This window comes from Gekko japonicus, unplaced genomic scaffold (assembly GCF_001447785.1).
Source record: "Gekko japonicus isolate JY-2015 unplaced genomic scaffold, Gekko_japonicus_V1.1 scaffold145, whole genome shotgun sequence".
NCBI lineage: Eukaryota > Metazoa > Chordata > Lepidosauria > Squamata > Gekkonidae > Gekko > Gekko japonicus.
The window spans coordinates 1,361,693-1,381,257 of NW_015173678.1; the positions used below are offsets into that span (position 1 = coordinate 1,361,693).

The 19,565-nt window shown below is 42.8% G+C and overlaps 1 protein-coding gene across 2 annotated transcripts in view; it reads right to left on the bottom strand.

Moving 5' to 3' along the window:
- The window catches only part of PACSIN2 (protein kinase C and casein kinase substrate in neurons 2), an 88,395-nt gene that overhangs the window by 17,155 nt on the left and 51,675 nt on the right, over window positions 1–19,565 (bottom strand). For both annotated transcript variants that reach the window (XM_015422982.1, XM_015422981.1), the window contains exons 4-6: window positions 18,716–18,951; window positions 14,216–14,371; window positions 3,067–3,242 (exon numbers count right to left, since the gene is read on the bottom strand). In XM_015422982.1, coding sequence (XP_015278468.1) covers window positions 3,067–3,242; window positions 14,216–14,371; window positions 18,716–18,951 — 568 coding nt within the window. The remainder of the gene's footprint in view (window positions 1–3,066; window positions 3,243–14,215; window positions 14,372–18,715; window positions 18,952–19,565) is intronic.

Sequence of the window (19,565 nt, forward strand, 5' to 3'; positions counted from 1 at the left end):
AAGGGGGCCCCTGGCTTCAGTGCCGGGTTGGGGGGGAAGAGGAGCTGGGGGGGAGAGGCAATGGGGGGAGATGGAGGGGGGGTGGAGGACAGGGGGGAACCAGCAGGATGGGGGGGTACTTACCTCCTCCTCCTGCTTTCTCCTCTGCCTCCCCCCCCCGCGAGTATCGCGGGTCCACCCCTTGTTTTATCACTAACGATGAAAGTGGAGTCATTGCTTATGTTATTAGATTGCAGCTCTTCAGAGTGATGAAACGGAGTCTAACAATATTTCTGCAATCCATTTTAGTCTAACTAAAAACAAACCTTATTAAGGCAGTGCTCAAGCATGGTGCTGAAGTAATTCTAACAAGCACCAACATGATTAGCCCTGACTCAATGTGCAAAGGAGGAGGGCCTGAGCACACTGCCTCCACCTGCTCACGAAGTCATCTGCCTACTGTGAACATGAGGAGGAAGTGACTCCTCCTCCCGTTTTCAGCAACATTTGGAAAGCAGCATTTAGGCTTAAGACTGTGGCCAAAAGAGCTCTATCATTAAAGGAAAGGAAAAGAAGGAAGGAAAGAAAGAAAGCAGCATTGCTAATCATAGGAAGGGGGAGTTTTTGTGGGCACTTCCTCTGCACCATGCAGACAACTCAGCTATTGCACAGGGGGCAGGGCCAGCGTGTTCATACCAGCACAGTGGGTCAACACACAGATGGATTAGCTATACAGGGCTATTGTTTAAGCTTAGTGATATATAAGAGTGGAAGGAAGCTCCTGGGGTGCTACCTGCTTTTTACCACCTGACCCTTTAAGGTGGCACAATCTGCTCACTCACTGGAGCTCTTGCCTCTTTTACAGGCACCTGGCCTATTTAAACAGGTGCAGGGGCTGAGGCTCAAACCGAAGGGTGACAGCCAAAGGGCTCTTAGCCTGTGATCCACTGCCTATGGACTGGATGAATGTCAAACTCTGAATGTGATGAACATTTGCTTTAACTGCGATGTATCTTTCTTTGACAGCAAAAGTCAAACAACTGGTGGACAGTCCTCTAGACCACTGGCCTTCAATTCTTGGGTAAGAGCCTATCGTACCTCAGTTTAAGGTAGGTTGCCCTAATGGCACCATCATTTTCATTTGCTGTTTAAGAAGAAAAAAAATAGAAAGGGGGGACAAAGGAAAGAATAAAGGACTTCTACATAACAGCAAGAAATAAATAAAATAAAGTCAGGTTCTATTTTACAGATTGGGGTTTAAAAGGTGCTATATTTCTGTCTTGGAAGGTTAAACTGCAACATTAGCATCCTTTATACTATACTGCTTGCCATGAAAGAGCAGTCAGCAGATTTCCATAAGCAAGTTTCAAAAGCACTTGCTGAAATGAAGGTTTTATCAACACTTTGTACACTGGGTTGGACACAGCGTCTTCAGTGACATTTTATTTAGAAATATTTGTTATTTTTTTTATATCATTACCTGCCCTGATCCTTTGTGATGCGTATACACAAACTCTCTAGAATTCTAACATTTACTGTTCCTTAACAGAAATGTTGACTTCCCATGTGTTAGAAATACATTTCCCCCCACTTTTAATCAAACACTTCACTACAACAAACCTGTTTATGAAAACAGAAAGATGGATGCAGCAGGAACCAGAAGTTTAATTTCTGTGTCCTGCATAGCAACATTTCTCTTAAAGGAGGACAGCTGCCACTGCTAGCATTTATATTTTAATCACTAGATATTTACTAATGTCCACTGTGAAATGAAGGCAGCAATGTTTAGTTGACCTACCTAGTCAAGCCCCTTTGGTCATCTAATTGGGCAGTAGACTTTTTAAAATGTTACTTGCTTTATTACAGAAACTGACAAAGTTGTGGGTGGCAGATGCTATGAGTCTCCCTTACTACTAACTCTAGAGGGAAATCTTTCATAGACTGCTGTCCACACACCAAAAAACAACAACAACAAGAGAAAGCTTTTGAGCATGAGTAAGTTTACATAACTGACTTTGTTTAAAACGGGTGACAGTCCTAGAATAAATCTGAATGCTTTCAAAATGCATCAGGCTCAATGAATATATTTCAAAATTAAAGACAAGGTTTGCTTCTTTCTTCTCTAATATTTTCAAAAATCAAAAGTTCAATATAAAAATGTGTTACAATCCTAAGAGCTGGGGATTCAGTGATTCTACTCTGCCAATGGCACAGCTTTCCTGGTGCTAGATGAAGGCCCTGCTGTTAGCAAAACAACCTCAAGAGATCCAACCCTCAGTGTGCTGCAGTACAACTATAAACTGACAGGATCTGAACTCACAGTGACACACTAAAGGGAAAAAGTCACCTTTGGTGGTGGATAGCTCATGGAAAACATCAACTTTGTGTGAAGCAAAAACAATGAAAATCCCAGCTAGGGATCTCATCAGGAAAGGGACTGAAAAATAAAACTGCAGTATAGTAATGTGTATATACAAGCCCCTGATGCAGCCACATTCTGGTCACACTGCATCTTGAAGAGGATACAGAACATCTGGGGGAAATGCAGCAAGGGGCAACTAAAATGACCACAGCATTTAGAAAGCCTGCCTTATGAGGCAAAGCTAAAGGGTCTTTTTAGTTTAGAAAAAAAGGTGACTGACGGGTGACAGGATAGACTACCAAATTATGCATCATGTAGAGAGAGTGGATGAAGAAAAGCTCCACTCTAACTTCCACAGTACTATCACTCTATCAAGCAGTAAGATTTGACTGGCAGTGTGTTAAATACTGACAAAATGAAATTCTATTTCATCCAATGGGTAGTTGACTCATGGAACTCACTGACACAATGTCCACTGGTTTAGACAAATTTAAAAGGGAGGTGGACAGATGGGGCCTTCTGGGTTCAGAGATAAAATGCCTCCAACTGCCAGATGCTGAAGAGCTTGTGAGCATCCCTGTGGCATTGCAAACAAGATGCTGGACTACAGGGATGACTGGATGGACTCAGCAGGGCTACTCAGCTTCTGACATAACTGATTTCCATTATGCTTTTTCTTCACACCAAGACTCCAGTATGAAATGGCTTGCGCTTCACACATTTACCTTCCAGTAGTAGATAAGTCCAGATGTTTCTGGACTTCCAGCAGCACTTCTCGGAAAAAACGGAGGCGTTTCTCTTCAAACTGCTGACATTGTTCAAAAACCAGCTCCATGTTTTCCATATACTGTGGTGTAGCATTGTCCAGCTCTTTAAGAGATTTTTCATACTTTTCTTTTGTCTTAAAAAAAAATAGGCATATTACTATGAATATCAGAGTGTCAATTGTGTAAACCTAAGTAATGCATATGTAGCAGACTATAAATACTTTACAACATTCAGGATATTTTTATAGTATCTTGTCCTCCCTCCAAGGAACTTGTGGTGACATATTTTTTTCTCCCTCCTCCACTTTAACCCCACAACTACCTTGTGAAATGGGTTAGATGGAGAGAGGGGATGGCCCAAGATCACCCAATGAGTTTCATGGCAAGTGTGCATTTGAACCTGGGTCTCCAAATTCTAGTTCAACACCTCTAACCACTATGCCACACAAAAATTAAAATGCTGTGCCATGTGCCTGTTTTGGCCAAGGGATTTATTTCCCTTCATTTGGAAATAACGATTTCAGTATAAGAATTTAAGGATAAGCTGTTAGAGTAAGCAATGTCTGCCGTACAAAAAGGTGCAAAAGAACAGAAGAACCCTGCAGAGGGCAGCAAGACTAGTCAAAAAGGATAGTATGGTTAGCACTTTTCTTCCTGATAAGTGTCTTTCTTTGTCAGTCTCCAAACTGCTACTCTTTTTCCCCCCAACTTAAGTTTTTTATTGAGTATATCTATCAATCCACGAACACACATTCATTATCCATCTTATTGATATACTCATTTTCCATTTTTAACAATCATAATAACCAAACAAAATAAAGAGAAATTCATCTGAGGTTACTATTCCAACAGCCTAAATTTTTTACTCTCATTTAGTCCCTCTTCTTTTCATATGCCCGTTTATAATTCCCGTCCAACTTCCCCATAGTTTATAGTTAATCATAATACAACTCATAATCTACAGTTCATTTCTACCTCAATTACTACTATTCTTCTCCATCTTCTTCTGTACCTGAAAAGAAACTTTGAAAGGGTTGCCTCCGATTATGGGTGCTATAGAGAACAACTCTGCAGTGAGAGGTAAACCTCCTCTCTCCCTTTATTTGGAGGTCTTGGGGGGCCCACTCTTCACCTCCTTGCTATACCCTATTATAACAGTAAAGACTCTAACCCTCTAATCGAACAATTTACACAGATAACTATTCTTACTTAAACATGTTTAGAGTTCAAGTCTACTCTTGTACTAATAAATCTTACTTTCAATTGTTTTCCCCTACTTACACTATAGCCTAATTATCCACACCAGAGTATATTGTTCCCTTCACACACCTCCTTCTTTGAATTTAGTAACAGCCTCGATAAGTTTTTTATCCGTTATCTCATTATGTGCTATAAATGTTTTGTTATTTAAATTAACCACCAAATGGCCGAGTGCTAGCCATCTATATGGTATTTTCTTTTCTCTCAATGTCTTTGCAGTTTCACGCAATCTTTGTCTCGCAATCAGCACCTCTGGGATGACGTCAGCATACAAAAACACACGTGTCTTCAAGGGGCAAACCTTGTTTTTATCGAGCTATTTTAAAAAGTTTGTTTCTGATGTGTAGCTCTTTGAATTCGATGACAATGTCTTGCAGAACGCCTGGGGGAGCTCTCTTTGAAATGTTAATTTGGAAAGCCGAGGTAATTATCTCTTCAGAGGTCTCTGTTACTCCCTCCGACTGAAGCGTCTGCAAAAACCATTTGTTTAGTTCCTCTTTAAGATGACCTGTTGCACAAAAGTTTGAGGAAACTCCACGTAGTTTCACTTTCCTTTCCCTTAACCTGGTCTCCTGAAGGATAATTTTATTTTTAGCCTACTTCTCAAACTCTTGTACCTCCGACAAATCAGCAGCTGCTTTTCTAGCGATTTGAAGTGAGGATTCCACTTTCTTCCCCGTCGCTTTCCCCGATGAGGTAAGTTCGTCTACTTTCTGATTTATTGGGTCAACAACGAGCTTGAACTGAGCAAATTCCTTTCTTAATTGTCCAACATCAGAAGACAAAGCTTTTATCTCGCTTTTAATTTCCTCCTTTATTTTTGTTAATGCCTGTGTAATTGGAGCCTGATAGTTTTGGTTTGAATTCCCTCCTGCCGCCACTATTTCCTCTAGCAAGGAGAGCTCTCGCTCTGATTCTTCTGAATCAGTAATATCCTTCCTTGGCAGTTTGAGAGGCGAGTTTTTAGCTCCCCTTTTCCCTCGGGCTCTTTCCTGCCTGGCATTGAAAGTTTTTGTAAAGTTACATTGTTTTTTTGAATAGTAAACATTGTTTTTCCATTGGGGGTAGCAGGAGAGCATAAGAACTGCAGCTGACCGAAAGGACAGCTGCCATGCCCCCCCCAACTGCTACTCTTATAGGCACTGTCCTCCTCCAGGCCCATAGCCAGGATTTTTTAAGTCGGGGGGCATTTAAATTTCTTGGGAGACACTGACTAATCAAATTAAAGGAATACCCAGTTCCTTCCCCATACCTGCCACCGCTTGTGGGGCCTTGCCAGTAACTCAGGGGGCCTAGCCCTGAAATGCCCCACTGTAGCTATGGGCCTGTCCTCCTCCTCCTCAGAAAATCAACAGAATGCAACTCACTCTCTCTCTGCTAAGTATGTAGCTAGGAATCTATCTCTACTTTTTACTATAAAGTATGTTAGCTCCTGAATAAAGCTTTCTCTATACTTTACCCAGCTTGCAAACTTTTGTTCTACAATCACTCTGCCAACAGGGTTGTAAGCTAAGGATAGACACATCTGATTAAAGGTAGAAAATTGCCAGAGCCTCTATAAGTGTCAGCAAGGCAGGAGCAGGCAAGAACAAAGGCTCAAAATATTGGGTTCAATGTTTTAAATAAAGCACAGAAGCTTACGCAGTATCCACAATCCTCCACGTTTCCTAGTTAAAAGAAACTGCTGTCCAAAGAAATTACAAAAAAGATCTAATGGTAACAAAAGAAAGAAATGTTACTTACAAAAATAGAAGCACATCTTACATGACATATTCATGTAGGTACATTTAACTTATTGTAAACAGATCAACTTCAAAAGGGTTAATTTGCTACAGCTGCAAGCCCAGGCAACAGAGAGAAGGCAGGTCCTATATAAGAAAAAACAAAAGGCAAGCAACAGCCAAAAGAGGCTCAACTTCTAACTGATGAGAGGGTGGGGAAAACTGCAAAGTGTACCTGAGTGAGAGAATTCTCTCAGCCCTTTCCTTCCCAGATTCTCTCACATGCAGAGTTATAAAATCCAACACAAAGATGGCAACCTCTGGTGGTGCACAGCATGGCCATGCTGGCCACTGGATACTTTCAGGAATAACAAAAACAACAATTCTCAACAGCACAGGCCTAGGATACCAGCTTTCAAACAGGCTCAAAAATGTCACACTTCTTGTATATGGATAGCTCGAAATTATATGGAAAATCATAATCAGAGATTGAATCTTTACTAAATACCATTTGAATATTCACAAAAATATAGCAATGGAATTTGGCCTTGACAAGTGTGCAGCGTAAGCAATGGACAAAGGAATGATCATTGAAGAAGAAGAAATCAAAATGCCAAACAATAACATCATCATCAAAGCACTGAGCTTTGAAGAAAAGTACAAATATTTTGGAATTTTGGACAACATTGAACATACCCTTGCTAAGAAAAATACAACCAAGGAGTATTACCAAAGAGTTAAAAAGATATTGCGAACAAAATTAAATAGAGGCAACACTGTAAAGGCAATTAACACCAGGTACAGTTTTAATAATATAAAATAAACATACACTGTGTTTCACCCGTGAGGCCTTCCTCAGTGGTTTAAGATTGTATAACACACTCCATATAATGTACATGTTAAAATTACAACATGCCTGACCAGAGTCCCCTCTAAGGTGTGCTATGTGCGCTGGGCACATTAATCTTAAACCAGCAGCGCAAAAACTTTAGCTGGGAGTGCACTTCCTTCCCAGCGGCCAAGCCTAGGCAGGAAGGGCCAGGTCCCGCCTCAACCCAAGCATCTTCCCATGCTGGAGAGGTAAACACAGAGAAGGAGGGGAGAGGAGTGAGCCAGCATCAGGACAGGGAGAAGCAAAGTAGGCACCAGCCAGCCTCTGTCTGTGGCAGCAGCAGAAGGTGGAGGACTGACAGGAGTAGACCACCTAAGTGGGCAGGCTGCTTGCTTTCCTGGCTATCTTGAGAGGCTCCGTTAGGAGAATGGAGGGGAAAGAGGCAGCCCAGCGAGAGAATGAGCAAGTAGGAGCCGGCAGTTTCTGCCACTGCCACCATAGTTGCTGAGGTGGGAAGGGGGAAGAAAGCATGAGGCCTTGGAAGGAGGCTGCTTGGGAATGGCCGCCTTCCCCACCTGGTTCACCCGCCCCACTCCACTTCCACCTTGCCCACCTGCTGCTACCCCGGGCAGCCTCTTGCTGCTGGTGCTGGCCTCGAAGCTGTTCGTATTTATTTTCATGCCTTTCTCTCCCCCCCCTTTCAGCATTGCTGTGAGTTGATTACAGGCTCAACAGCCTCCTCAAGCCGAGCGAGTAGGTATGTGAAGCAATTAGGACAGTGTGGAAAGGTAGCTGGGGTTGCTGCAGCATCAAAGCAGTTTGTGGTGCACCCTCCGAAGCCTTTCTGAGTTGAACTTTGAGAGACTCCCTCCCTAGCTACCCCAGCTTGATAGCAGCACCCCAGCCTGCATGGCGGCCCATGGGGCAGCGCCCTATGGGGCTCCCCCCCCCGCAAGATGTCATCGATTTTCTGGCTCTTGCCCCAGAGCTTGCGGGCTCCATTGGCTGAGATGAGCCAGCAAACCACGCTGGATGCCAGGGTCAAAGCTCTGCTACTTCATGCTGAAAAGCCCCCTCCTAGTCCCTCCGCTTTCACCAGCCCACTTTCTCTCCCTCTCCCCTAAGCCAAAACAAATGAGGATTTATCACTGTACGGACATTTCCCCATTTCCTAATAGCTCTGTTTTAAAAAGCATAGGCTACCATGTACTAATCTGGTTTAGGAATTCCCACTGATGGCAGAGAAAAAGACAAAGCAAGCATTTGTTATTTTCCCCATGCAACTTTAGCCTGAAAAAATAGAATTTACTAATGAACTTAATTAAATGCAACCCTGAAGACTAAAAGTAATTCACTGAATCATTTTAACAGTTAACCAGTTTCAGATCCTCTATATGCAACTGACATGGATGCCCCCCTCACTAAGTGTGTGGTGATCACCTCCGGAGGATCCAAACCTTTAGCCTTGTATGCCAGTATTATACTGCCCCTCATCCACCTGCTAAGAGTAGAGACGGAAACCTGTTGACCTAAGGAGAACTTACAAAAAGAGACAAACACTGTCTCCAATTTTTGACACTGCTTAGTCCTCTCTATGTAATAACTAAGTGCTCTGCGCACGTCCAAACAATGCCACTCTTTTCCCCTATCAGGCCTAGGATTGGGGCAAAAGGATGGAACCACAATTTGTTCTGATCTATGAAACACCAAATTTATCTTGGGAATGAACGCTGGGTCTGGGTGGAGCACCACCCTATTTTGAGAAATGTACGGACAGAGCCCTCAGTTTTGACACTTGTTGTGGAGATGTCACCCCCACCAGAAGTTTTTAAAGGATAACTCCTTCAATGGGCATGAGGTCATGAGTTTAAAATGGGGGTTTACATAACACCTGCAAAACTACATTAAGATTCACCTTCGGGAACCAGTGAACTGGTGGTGGCTTTAACAACCTGATTCCCCACAGGAAATGCTTAACATGAGGATGCTGGGTCAGTGACTTCCCTTTTTTGGATCCATGAACCGCTGAGATAGCAGCCACCTGCCCTTTCAAAGTACTAGCACTAAGACCCTTCCACGTCCTGGAAGAAAAGGAGGAAAGACCCAAATGACACTTTAAGGGGGTCCAGGCTACGCTGCCCACACCATGAACTAAAGACCTGCCATGTTGAATTGTATACTCTATTAGTAGACTACTTCCTAGAAGCTAGAATGGTATTGATAACCCTGTCAGCGTACCCCAACCCTTCTAACTGCTGCCACTCAACCTCCAAGCTGTTAGGCTTAAAAGGGTCAGTTGAGGGTGTTGATTCGTGCCATGAGTCAAGAGATTGTCCCGAAAAGGCAGTCACCATGGTTCCTGTACAGAGAGAGCTTTTAGATCATGGAACCAAGCTGTCCTTGGCCAAAACGGCACGATCCTCACCAACTCCACTTTCTGCTCCAACAGCTTTTGAATCACCCTGTGTATCAAAGGTATCTGACCCTTTGTATGGCCCCTAGGTCCAGGAGATGCTGAATGGCAACTTCTAGTAACAGATGCTTCTCTAATGACTGGTTTTCTGGGATTCGAAGGATGCAATCTTTGGGAAAGATGTTGAATTCTAGGGCATATCTATTGGACACGGTGTCTAGCACCCATTGGTCTGTCACTGTCTCCCTCCAATGATGTGCAAAGAATTGTAAGCAGCCTTCTTTCCCCTAGAATTCCTCTGAGTCAGCATAGTCACGCTGTTGATCCTTTCTCAGTAGTTTTGGCCCCTTGATCACCTTTGCTGGGAAAGGAGGACTTAAGGTTGTGGGACTTGTGTTGCCATCTTCCTTAGGACACCTTGGAGAAACCTGATCTGTACATCTTTTTGGAATCACGAAAGGACTGAAACTCTTCTGGGGTTTGAAGTCCTTTTTTGATGGTAGCACCTTCTTTTTGTCTTTGTCCTTGACCAAATATCTATCTAGACCTTCTCCAAAAAGGGTTGCACCTTTGAATGAAACTGCAGTGACTTTAGCCTGGGTTGATGAGTCCACATCCCAATTCCCGAGCCAGTTCTTCCTTCTAGATGCCACACTGCATGCCATGGCTCTCTCTGATTGCTGTAAGGCATCAAGAGTGACATAAGCCACAAATACTGTAGCCAAGACAATCTTTTTGAGTTCATCGTTAAATTCCTTCAAGACAGCATATTCTGCAGAGGCTAGTTCGGACGCTCATGCATAAGCAGCCCTCGCAAACAGGGAACCAGCCGTGGATGCCCTCAGAGAGCAAGATGAAGCTTCAAAATCCTTACGAAGAGCTTGCTCCAGTCTTCTGTCACAGTGATCCCTAGGAAGCCCATCTGCATCCATGGGAAGAACTGAGTTAGAGGCCAGGCTGGTGATTGGCTCATCTACCACCAGCAGCTTAATCCTCTTGGCAGCCTCTGGTGTCAGACAATAAAATTTGGAGAAAACTTGATTATTAGCTTTAGGTCTAGTAGGATTTTCCCATTCAGCTGACATGATACTGCAGGGAGTAGAATATCTGATTGTGCAGCTGACAATTTTGGCATTAACTTCCCTGAACCTGTTTTAAAATCTGAATCAGTCTCCACTTTTTCTTTAAATTTAGAAGGTATCTCTAGGGTCCTCAGCACCTTAGGAAGAAGATGTGCATACAGCTCCTGTGGGAAAAGCCTAGACTGCACTGTAGGGACCTCTTCCTCTTCAGAAAGCTCTCCTTCCTCCTTATCTTAGGAAAAGACTGAGGATTCAGAGCCACCTTCCTGAACATCCAGCACAGGGCTGTGTTTTCTTGATAGGGAAAATTCCTGTCTGTTCTTTTTTTGGTCTGGGGGGTGAACCAGAATTACTTCTAGGTGTTCTCCCCTTTTGGGTGCAGGCCTGTTTATGTTGTCTGCCCCAACCGAGGATACTCCCATTAGGGTCTTGTCTAGCTTCCTGAATCAACTCTCTGAATTCTTTCTTCATCTCCAGCTTCAGACATTGCAGAAGGTTGGATTTTGCCTCTTCCCCAGTTAAGTCTACGTCCTGTGACTCTGAGGATTCCTGGGTGGACAGGGAGACTGGATATCTGGGCAACTCAAATTCCCTAATTGGACTCTTCCTCTACTGGGAATCAGATGGGCCAGCTTTATCTGCCGTTTTGCAGACTTGGGACCTGTGACAAAGTGAAAGTAACTTGCCATCAGGGAAAAGAGCAAACAAAATGGCCACCACCATTGTTCTCCTGCCCTTCCAGAGCTCTCCCTATTGCTCCCTTCCACAACAGCCCTTCATGGAGACCATTTTGAGAATGTTCAGTGTTTAATCCACTGATTCCCTTTGCATCAAGTGAGTCGAGGGATGACTTCTTACAAGGACAACAGGGCGAGGATCCCCCCCCCCAATCATGGGATTCAATCCCAAGGGACTTCCAGGCAATGCAGGGCTACTCAGTATGTGACCACAAGCAGCCCAACTCTCCCTTTAATCCCCGGTTGCCTACCGGCATTCAGAAGAGTGAGGCTCCCAGCTAAGAATTCTTTCTTCTGCAAGCTGTGTGTGCTGGGGTCCCAGTGCACAGGGAATATGCCAGGTAGCTCGGTGCATCCTCGGCACCTCCTCTGACTCAACCAGTTCCCCGTTGGAGTGCGGTGGGCTCTCCAACCCAAAGGTGAGAGCCCTGTGGGAGTCGACGGTGAAGCCGCAGCTACTAGGGAGCTCCCAGAGCCACCTGCTCACCTCTTTCCCTGCTGCTGATTGTGGCACAAAGAAAAATGTCTGGGCCTTTAAACCACCGATTGCAGTAGCAATGGGCCCAGTCTTCTGTTCTTCCTTTGGTCCTGGATCATCGCACTCTGTAGAGCCCTTCAAGCAACATCCTGCTTGTTCAGCAAGGCTGGAAAATCTGGGGCTGTCCAGGGGTACAGGCCCCTCCCCCAACTAGATCAACCAGCAAGACTGCCCCTGCTACAGGAGGAGGAGCCTAATTCCAGAAGTAAGGAACGTCCCACTCCTGGACCATTGGAGCATATTGTGGATTCACTCACCAAACCACTTTTTGGAAAAGATCTGAAAGTCTACATAAGATGAATCTTGTGGACTTTGTACACTAGACTTTGACAGAAGGCTTATTGGTGTAAGCAATGTCTAGTGTAAAAAGTACTACAAAAGGTGCAAAAAAGAGATGAACAACGCTGCAGGTGCAACAAGGCTAGTCAGATAAGATAGTGGGGTCAAGACCTTTCTTCCTTCCCTCTCTGTGTCCAGATTGCTACTCTTAGTGGCAATATCCTCCTTCTTGGAAGTTCCATAGAATATAACTCTCTCACAGCTAGGGATGTACAGTTAGGAATTCATTTCTATCTTTACTCTTTACTGTCAAGTAAGTTAGTTCCTGTATGAAACACCGGACTTACTCTGAAGATTCATTTTGCTTGATGAAGAATGAAGTCTGACCTTTAATTGGTGCATAAATATTTGCTACTGTATATTTTTTGACATTCATACTAAATTTCAAAAAAATAAATCTACCCTCTCTATCTTTGCTTTGCTCCAGAATATTTATACTCAGTCTAGAATGTAATAGTATAGCCACTCCCCTTTGCTTTTTTTGTTCCCCGTGATTCTATTTGCAAATTCCAACTTGGTGAGTTTAACAATGGTCTTAAATCCTTTCTACTCTTATGTTTCCTGAATGCACAATATATCTATATATCAAGATCCTTTAACATTTTTTAATTCTATATCTTTTAACATCTGAGGCCAAACCATTTACATTTAAGGAGAGTAGTTTTATCACCATCCGCATTCTTTTATTAAAACAAATCTCCCTGGTGTGCTTTTTGTTCTTTGCTTTCTTTTCACTTTATTCCCTCATCGCTCCCTCCCTCATAACCCAAAGAAAAGCTCCCCCTTTCGTTCTTTAAAATGGAGTCCTGCCTACTCATATTATCAGCTTCCCCACTCCATATTTCCCTCAATACCAAAAAAAGGGGGGAAAAAACCCTAACTGAAAAAACAGGTGTTTTAATACTTATCAAAATGTTTTACTTCAAAAATAAAAGTTTCCTCTATACTCTCCTATCCTCAAGTGAAAATAAAGTTTTCTTTACACTTGAATGAGCTTGTGTGTCTTTGTTGTGTAATCATTAAAGCAAGATAGACCAGGTGGGAAATGCTGAAAATCAGCCAAGCTGTAGCAAAGGAAAGGCTGACCATGCTACATTACCAAACTCACTCAAAACAAGAGGGCAAGGCTGAAATTAGGTCTAAAGCTTGACTAAGGATTCCATAAAGCCAGATCTCCTAAACAAGGTTCTAATCTGATCTGGCACTCATTCGGTTTCGAATGAATTAATTTACAAATAGAGAATGCTAATTTCTCAGTCACCTGCTTGACAGTGTTCATAACATTTCTGCTGTTCAGAAATATTTCCCAGCAAGCGGATGCTGAGTAACACCCCCCATAAATTTTAGTGTTTTTTTCTAAAATAGTACTACTACTGTTCTGATTCGTGCAGAAAGTAATTGGTACAAAGACAGAGAATTCTGACTTCCATTGTAGATCTGATGGATCTTGGAAATGTAAAAGAAGCTTGCCGTATCAGATTTACTGTTTGGTGAACACAATTTCTAAGTGTTTCTTTAAAATATAAATAACCTTTGCTTTATGGTTTAAAAAGTACTGGCATTAACCATGCAATCCAGTTATATAGGCTAATATTTATATTCATGTTCCAGTTTTTCCCTTGGTATCACATGTTATATCATACTTTAACACCTAAGACAATGAGGTGGATCCAACCATCCTCCAAGAAGCTTTCCTCCAAATTATATGGCTCTTCGTCCAGTGGATGAGCCACTTAAGCTAGAGGAAGCCTTCAAACTCTACTCTACCCCATAACTTATCTTGTTTTATTACATTTTTTCCTCATTTGAGAGCTCTGATTATGTGTTAAGTGTTCCTATTAAACTAAATGTATTATTCAAGTTGATCCTAGGAGCAAGGGACTGATTTTTAATATAATTGGGAGGGGGAGGGAGTTGGAGTGTGATATGCTCACCACTACAACACATCCTAATCTGCACAGAATGAATATCCTAACAGCATAAAACAAATGCAAAACAATTTTGTGCTTCATTCCAGGGATCACTCCCAGAGCACAGAGCAAACTGTACCTTACTGACATAGCACGATGGGAGGAGTACACTCCAAGCTTTAACTGGCATATTTGATCAGTTAGAGCTTTTACTGTATAGCTATTTATCTGCTTCAGAAACCAAGTTGTAAAGCATTCTGGCATGTACAGTTTACCTTCAGCACATCCTGTTTACTTTTATCCACTTTGTCTTGCAATTTCTTTAGCTGTTCTGGATTCAGGGTTGGGTCAGCTTTACTGTTAGCCTCTCTGGATACTGCAAGTTTTTCTTCTTTGCACGCTGCATGGTATGCTTTCTTGGAAGCTTCCACCTAAATGACATAATTTAACAGGCACTTCAGCTTTGTACAGCACTATCAAGTGTCACCAGAGTTTAGGAAATTTTCTTAAGGAAATTAACATTGTTCTAAGAAACAAGGAGACCTTTATTTTTTTTAACCCTGTTTTCCAGGACTAAAAAAATTCAACATATACAAATCAGTTTAGATAGACACAGGGTAGGGGTGGAAGTATGAGGATAGGAACTCCCTTTAGGCCTTTTACTACTTTTCCTTCCCTATTGGCCAGCAGCGGTTCTCGCTTTCAACTCTCCCCCCCACACACACACCACTTGTTCCTTTCCCCCACCCTCAAAGGGTCTTTGACCTCCATCATGGGACTGCTAAACTCCCTCCTTGATTATTGCTGCCTGGCTGCTGCAGGTTTGCATGCTCTTCTAGGTTCCTATGGCTGGCCTGGCTGCGTTTCTTCTACAATGGCTGCAAATGCACACGTTGCTATCAACATATGAGTAGTTTAGTTTACCTCCCAAATTAGGGGCTTTTTTCAAACAGTTTTTCCCCCCTGCAAGCCTAGATGTTAGCCCTGGGATTACAGAACTCTAAATCATAGCTATGCCTGTTAAACTGATTTCCTATCTGCATGACGGTCAGCCCTTCACAGTTAGATAAAGGGATAAGCAATGGAACACCAGAAGTTGAAGCAATGCTAATGAATTACTACAGGAGCAGGTTTGACACTTGCAACACCAAGTGACAGCACCATGACACTTGCAGCACCGTGACATCTTAATTTTAGGTCTGTGCATCAATTAAGTTGATTAATTTGTTAAGAAGCACATAAGTTTATATGTTAATTTAGAAAAAAATTATGCCACCTCTCCAGAAATCTGTCTCAACCAGCTTACAAAATAAAAATAATAAAATAAAACATTAAAAAGATATTAAATAAAATTCAACATTAAAAACACAACCCCGAATTTTTAAAAAACCATAAAAACAGACCACAGACAGCTCAAAACAACAGTTTTCAGGCTAAAATACTGTTAAAAGGTCAACTCCTTAATTAAAAGCCTGGGATAACAAAAATGTTTTAGCCTGCTGCTTAAAAGAAAACAGCATAGACACCAGGTGGGGCATTCCATAAGCAAGGTGCCACTACTGAAAAAGCCCTGTCTTTGGTTGTCACCTGTCTCACCTTTGAGGTGAGAATTAGGGTTGTGCACTCGATATATAACGGACTGAATACAGATTGGAGAATCTGATTCGGCTACTGAAATAGCCACACCCAATTAAAAGCTGATTTATTCAGCTTTTATTCGAGCAGCTAGAAGCCATTTAAACAGTCTGGAGTCTCTTTAAATGCTTTCTAAGTTCATTTGCTGAGTTGCGCTGCCGCCCTCATGGCACAACTTGGCAAGTGAACTCAGCAGGCATTTAAAGTTTAAATCCCTTCTGAGTTCACTTGCCAAGTTGCAACACCACTGTGGCGCAACTTGGCAAGTGAACTTTTTCTCCATTGGTTTCAATGGAGGATAGGGGCATCTTCTTTGGGGGCCTGTAGAATTGGACCCCCTGGTCCAATCTTTTTAAAACTTGGGGGGGGGGGGGAAGAGAGGCACCAGCAGCTATGCTGCAAATTTGCCCTCCCCAGCCTTGAATACCCCCAGATCAATTCTTCATTATACCCTATGGGGACAGTCCCCATAGGGTATAATGGAGCCAATTATATCCAGGTTATCTGAATATTTACCTGCATCCAGTGCAATACTGATATTGGTATTCTGGAATATTCAGAATACTGATATTTTTTTCGTGTTCAACAGACCTGAAATGGGGGGGAGATATTTTCCCCCCACACTCCTAGTGGACATACAGAGAAAGGCCAAATCTTAACTGGTGAGCTAGACAATAAGGCAGCAGGTGGTCCTTGAAGTACCCTATCCCCAAGCCATTTAGGTCCTTAAAGGTAAAAACCAACATTTTGAATTGTGCCCAGAAACAAATGGGCAGCCAGTACAAATCTTTCAGTGTTAGGTGTAACAGAATGCATTTTATCCCAGGAGGTTTACAAGGAGCAAACCACCACTTGGCATTTTAAAAGGGTCCCCCCCCCTTTTCTCTGGAAAGGAGGAAGTCCATCAATAGCTTGCCAGCCTCACCTTCTAACAAATGCTAATAGATCTAGCAGGAAAGACAATGGGATTGTGAAGCTTGGAAGAGGGCTGGAAGTCCTGGGGGCCATACAGACAGGCAGTGGAGAAGACAGCCCAAGCTTGCAGAGGCCCCTTCCCAAAGACACCTCTCCATGGGGCATGGCAGAGCCTGGTGGGAATGGTGCTGGCATGCCACACAGTGGGATGGCCCTGCCCTACTTGTAAGTGATGCCACGCCACCTCAGATGGGCCTGACGGGTGGGATCCAGGGTCAATGGGAAAGCTAAGAGGGGGAAGTGAGTGAGAAGCAGGGGAGATAAAAGGGAGGCTTTCATGACAGTCCAGGGATCATGAAGCACTGCTGTCTCTATGTCTAGAAATAAGCAAAGCTGCGTACAATAGAAGATGCTGAGAGTAGCAGAAGCTCATAAATACAATATAGTAATATATTTATTTAAGGACATGAATAAGAATATTAAATCAAGAACAACAAAGTCATCAAATACAACAAGCACAAGAATAATACACAGATGCATAAGTAGGTCAAGCAGGTAAGTAGTCCGATGAGTTGATACAAAGGTTCCAGATATTAATAACTTCATTTCAAAATTCTTCTTCAGTAAAGACTATTACAAGTTATCTCAGGTATAATTTTCAATACAACCAGGATACACATCTCAGAAGAACATCCCTCAGAAGAATCTGCAGTTTGTATAAATGGGCAACCAGTCATGAACCAAAGAAGCCTTAGAAGAAAATATTAACACCAATTCCTGCTGCTGGTCTTGCTGGTCTATGTCTAGGACAGTGGCGTGCTGCAAGGGAGGAGGAGGTCATGGGTGCTGTAAACCCTTTCCCCTGCCTTAATCTGAGGCCTAGGGAGAGTTGCTTGGGGAAGTATGCAAAGGTGGAAGGCTTCAGACCCCAAGATGGGCAGGATGGGTCTGACACTAACATAGCCCCTTATGGCAAGTAAACTCTCTCCCCAGACAATATGGAGAAAAGACATGGCATTTTACTATTCAAGCCGTTTCCCACTATATAGCCTCTCACTGCTGGGAAGACTTGGGACAGCTACTGAACCCTGCTGCATCTCCCTGCTTCTGAAATCATCTCTCTCTGCACAGAGAAACAGGGAAGAAAATCACATTACTTGGCAAGCTTTGTAGTGCAGATCCAAGGGGGCCAACTTAGAGCAGCAGCCCCATGTCTTCTGTAATCTACTTTTGGCCAGAAAAGGACGAGGTGGACCTTCGGGGATCAAATTCAGTCCACCTCTCCTCCTTCCTGTCCTAAGGCTAGAAGGCAAAAAGAGAAATATGAAAACAACCAGACAAGCTGAAGCAAGAAGGCTGAACTCCTTATCCCAAACCCTAAGTTGAAGAGTTTGCCAAGGCATGTAGTGGTAGCTACAAATAACACCCACCAAGGGAAGACCATCAACAATTCACAATTATATATGATCAAAATTGTATATTATATTCATTAAAGTACAAGGATGGGTTAGTGGTCATTACTCAATAGAATGTATGAACACATATCCAACAGATTGCTCATAACAATTAGGCATAATTTACAAAAAGAATGTGTTCAAAAAACCAACAGTAGTCTCCTCTGTAATTTCATACATGAATAGTGTCCATAGACCTCAAAACAGAAAGTAACTGTGACAGAAGAAACCCACCATGGAAAGAAAAACGGCCATGCTTCTCTCCCAGGTACAACTAGTGATATTTCAATTGTTTTCAACAGCAGCTGGTAAAACGGAACCCAATTTCCCAAATAACATAGGGAAGGGTTCTGTTTTACCAGTCGCTGTTGAAGATCATTAAAACATCTTGATTTATACCTGGGAGAGACATACGGCTATTTTTCTTTCCACAGAGGGTTTCTTCTGCCACAGTTACTTTCTGTTTCTATGTACACTATTCATGTATGGAATTACAGAGGAGCCTACTGTTGATTTTTGAACAAGTTATTTTTGTAAATAATGCCTAATTGTTATGAGCAATCTGCTGGATATGTGTTTATACATTCTATTGGGTTATGACCACTAACCCATCCTTGTACTTTAATTAATTAATGTAATATAAATTTTGATCATATATAGTTGTGAATTGTTGATGGTCTTCCCTTGGTGGCTGTTATTTGTGGCTATACTTGTATGCTAAGGGTTCCCGATTGTCTTTTGGCAAGGCATTTAAGTGGTGGTAAAGCTTACCTCTTTCAGCTTTTTGGCCCAGGGTTTCTGGGCTTTCCTAAAGCCATCTTCTGCTTCTTTTGTCTCCTTAAATCCGGCCATCATTTGCTTATGAAAGGCTTCCTTTTGCCAGTTTTTAATCTTTTCAAAGTCTTCGTTCATTAGGGCACCTTTTACATCAAGGTGTAGCTCACTTACTTTTTCAGCTTCAAGCATAAATGCTTGCCAAGCCTTTTCAGCTGTCCCATACTGAGGACCTGAATTCAACCAAAGATAAAAGAATGTCAGCAAAACCAGAAAATGTTCTTCCACTGCAGCCTGAATAATGAAATAATAATAGAAAGAACCTTTAGCTCTTGCATTAAAGACATTTTTCCCTATCCATGTTCTTGTGCCACGGCATACTAGCTTTAGAGTATGAGAAACCACCTAAATTAATGGATTATTCCAATACACAAACTCTTCTGTCTCACAGGCCTGGGGTTGGGGTAGGCTGATTATTACTTACACAGAACCCTACAATCTTAAGCGGCTACTGTTCAAATACAGTGGACTACCAATGGAAATATAAGCCTAGGGGTAAGTCCCTGCAACCAACTTTGGTATCCACTCTGACTTCAGAAGAACTCATCAAAGGATCCAACAACTTTAGTCACATCATCAAAGGCGTATCAATTAACACAGTGGTCTTCAACCCACTGGTCAGGACCAGTGTTTCCTCTAAGGTGCACCAGCCTGTGCTGGCACAGAAGTTCCCAGCCCCCAGCACATGGATCCCTAGCAACGCACAGGGGGACGAAACTCTCCCCTGCTTCCTGCCCCAGGATGCAAGGGGAAGAAGCACAAAGCCTCCCCTCCCCTCCCCCCACCA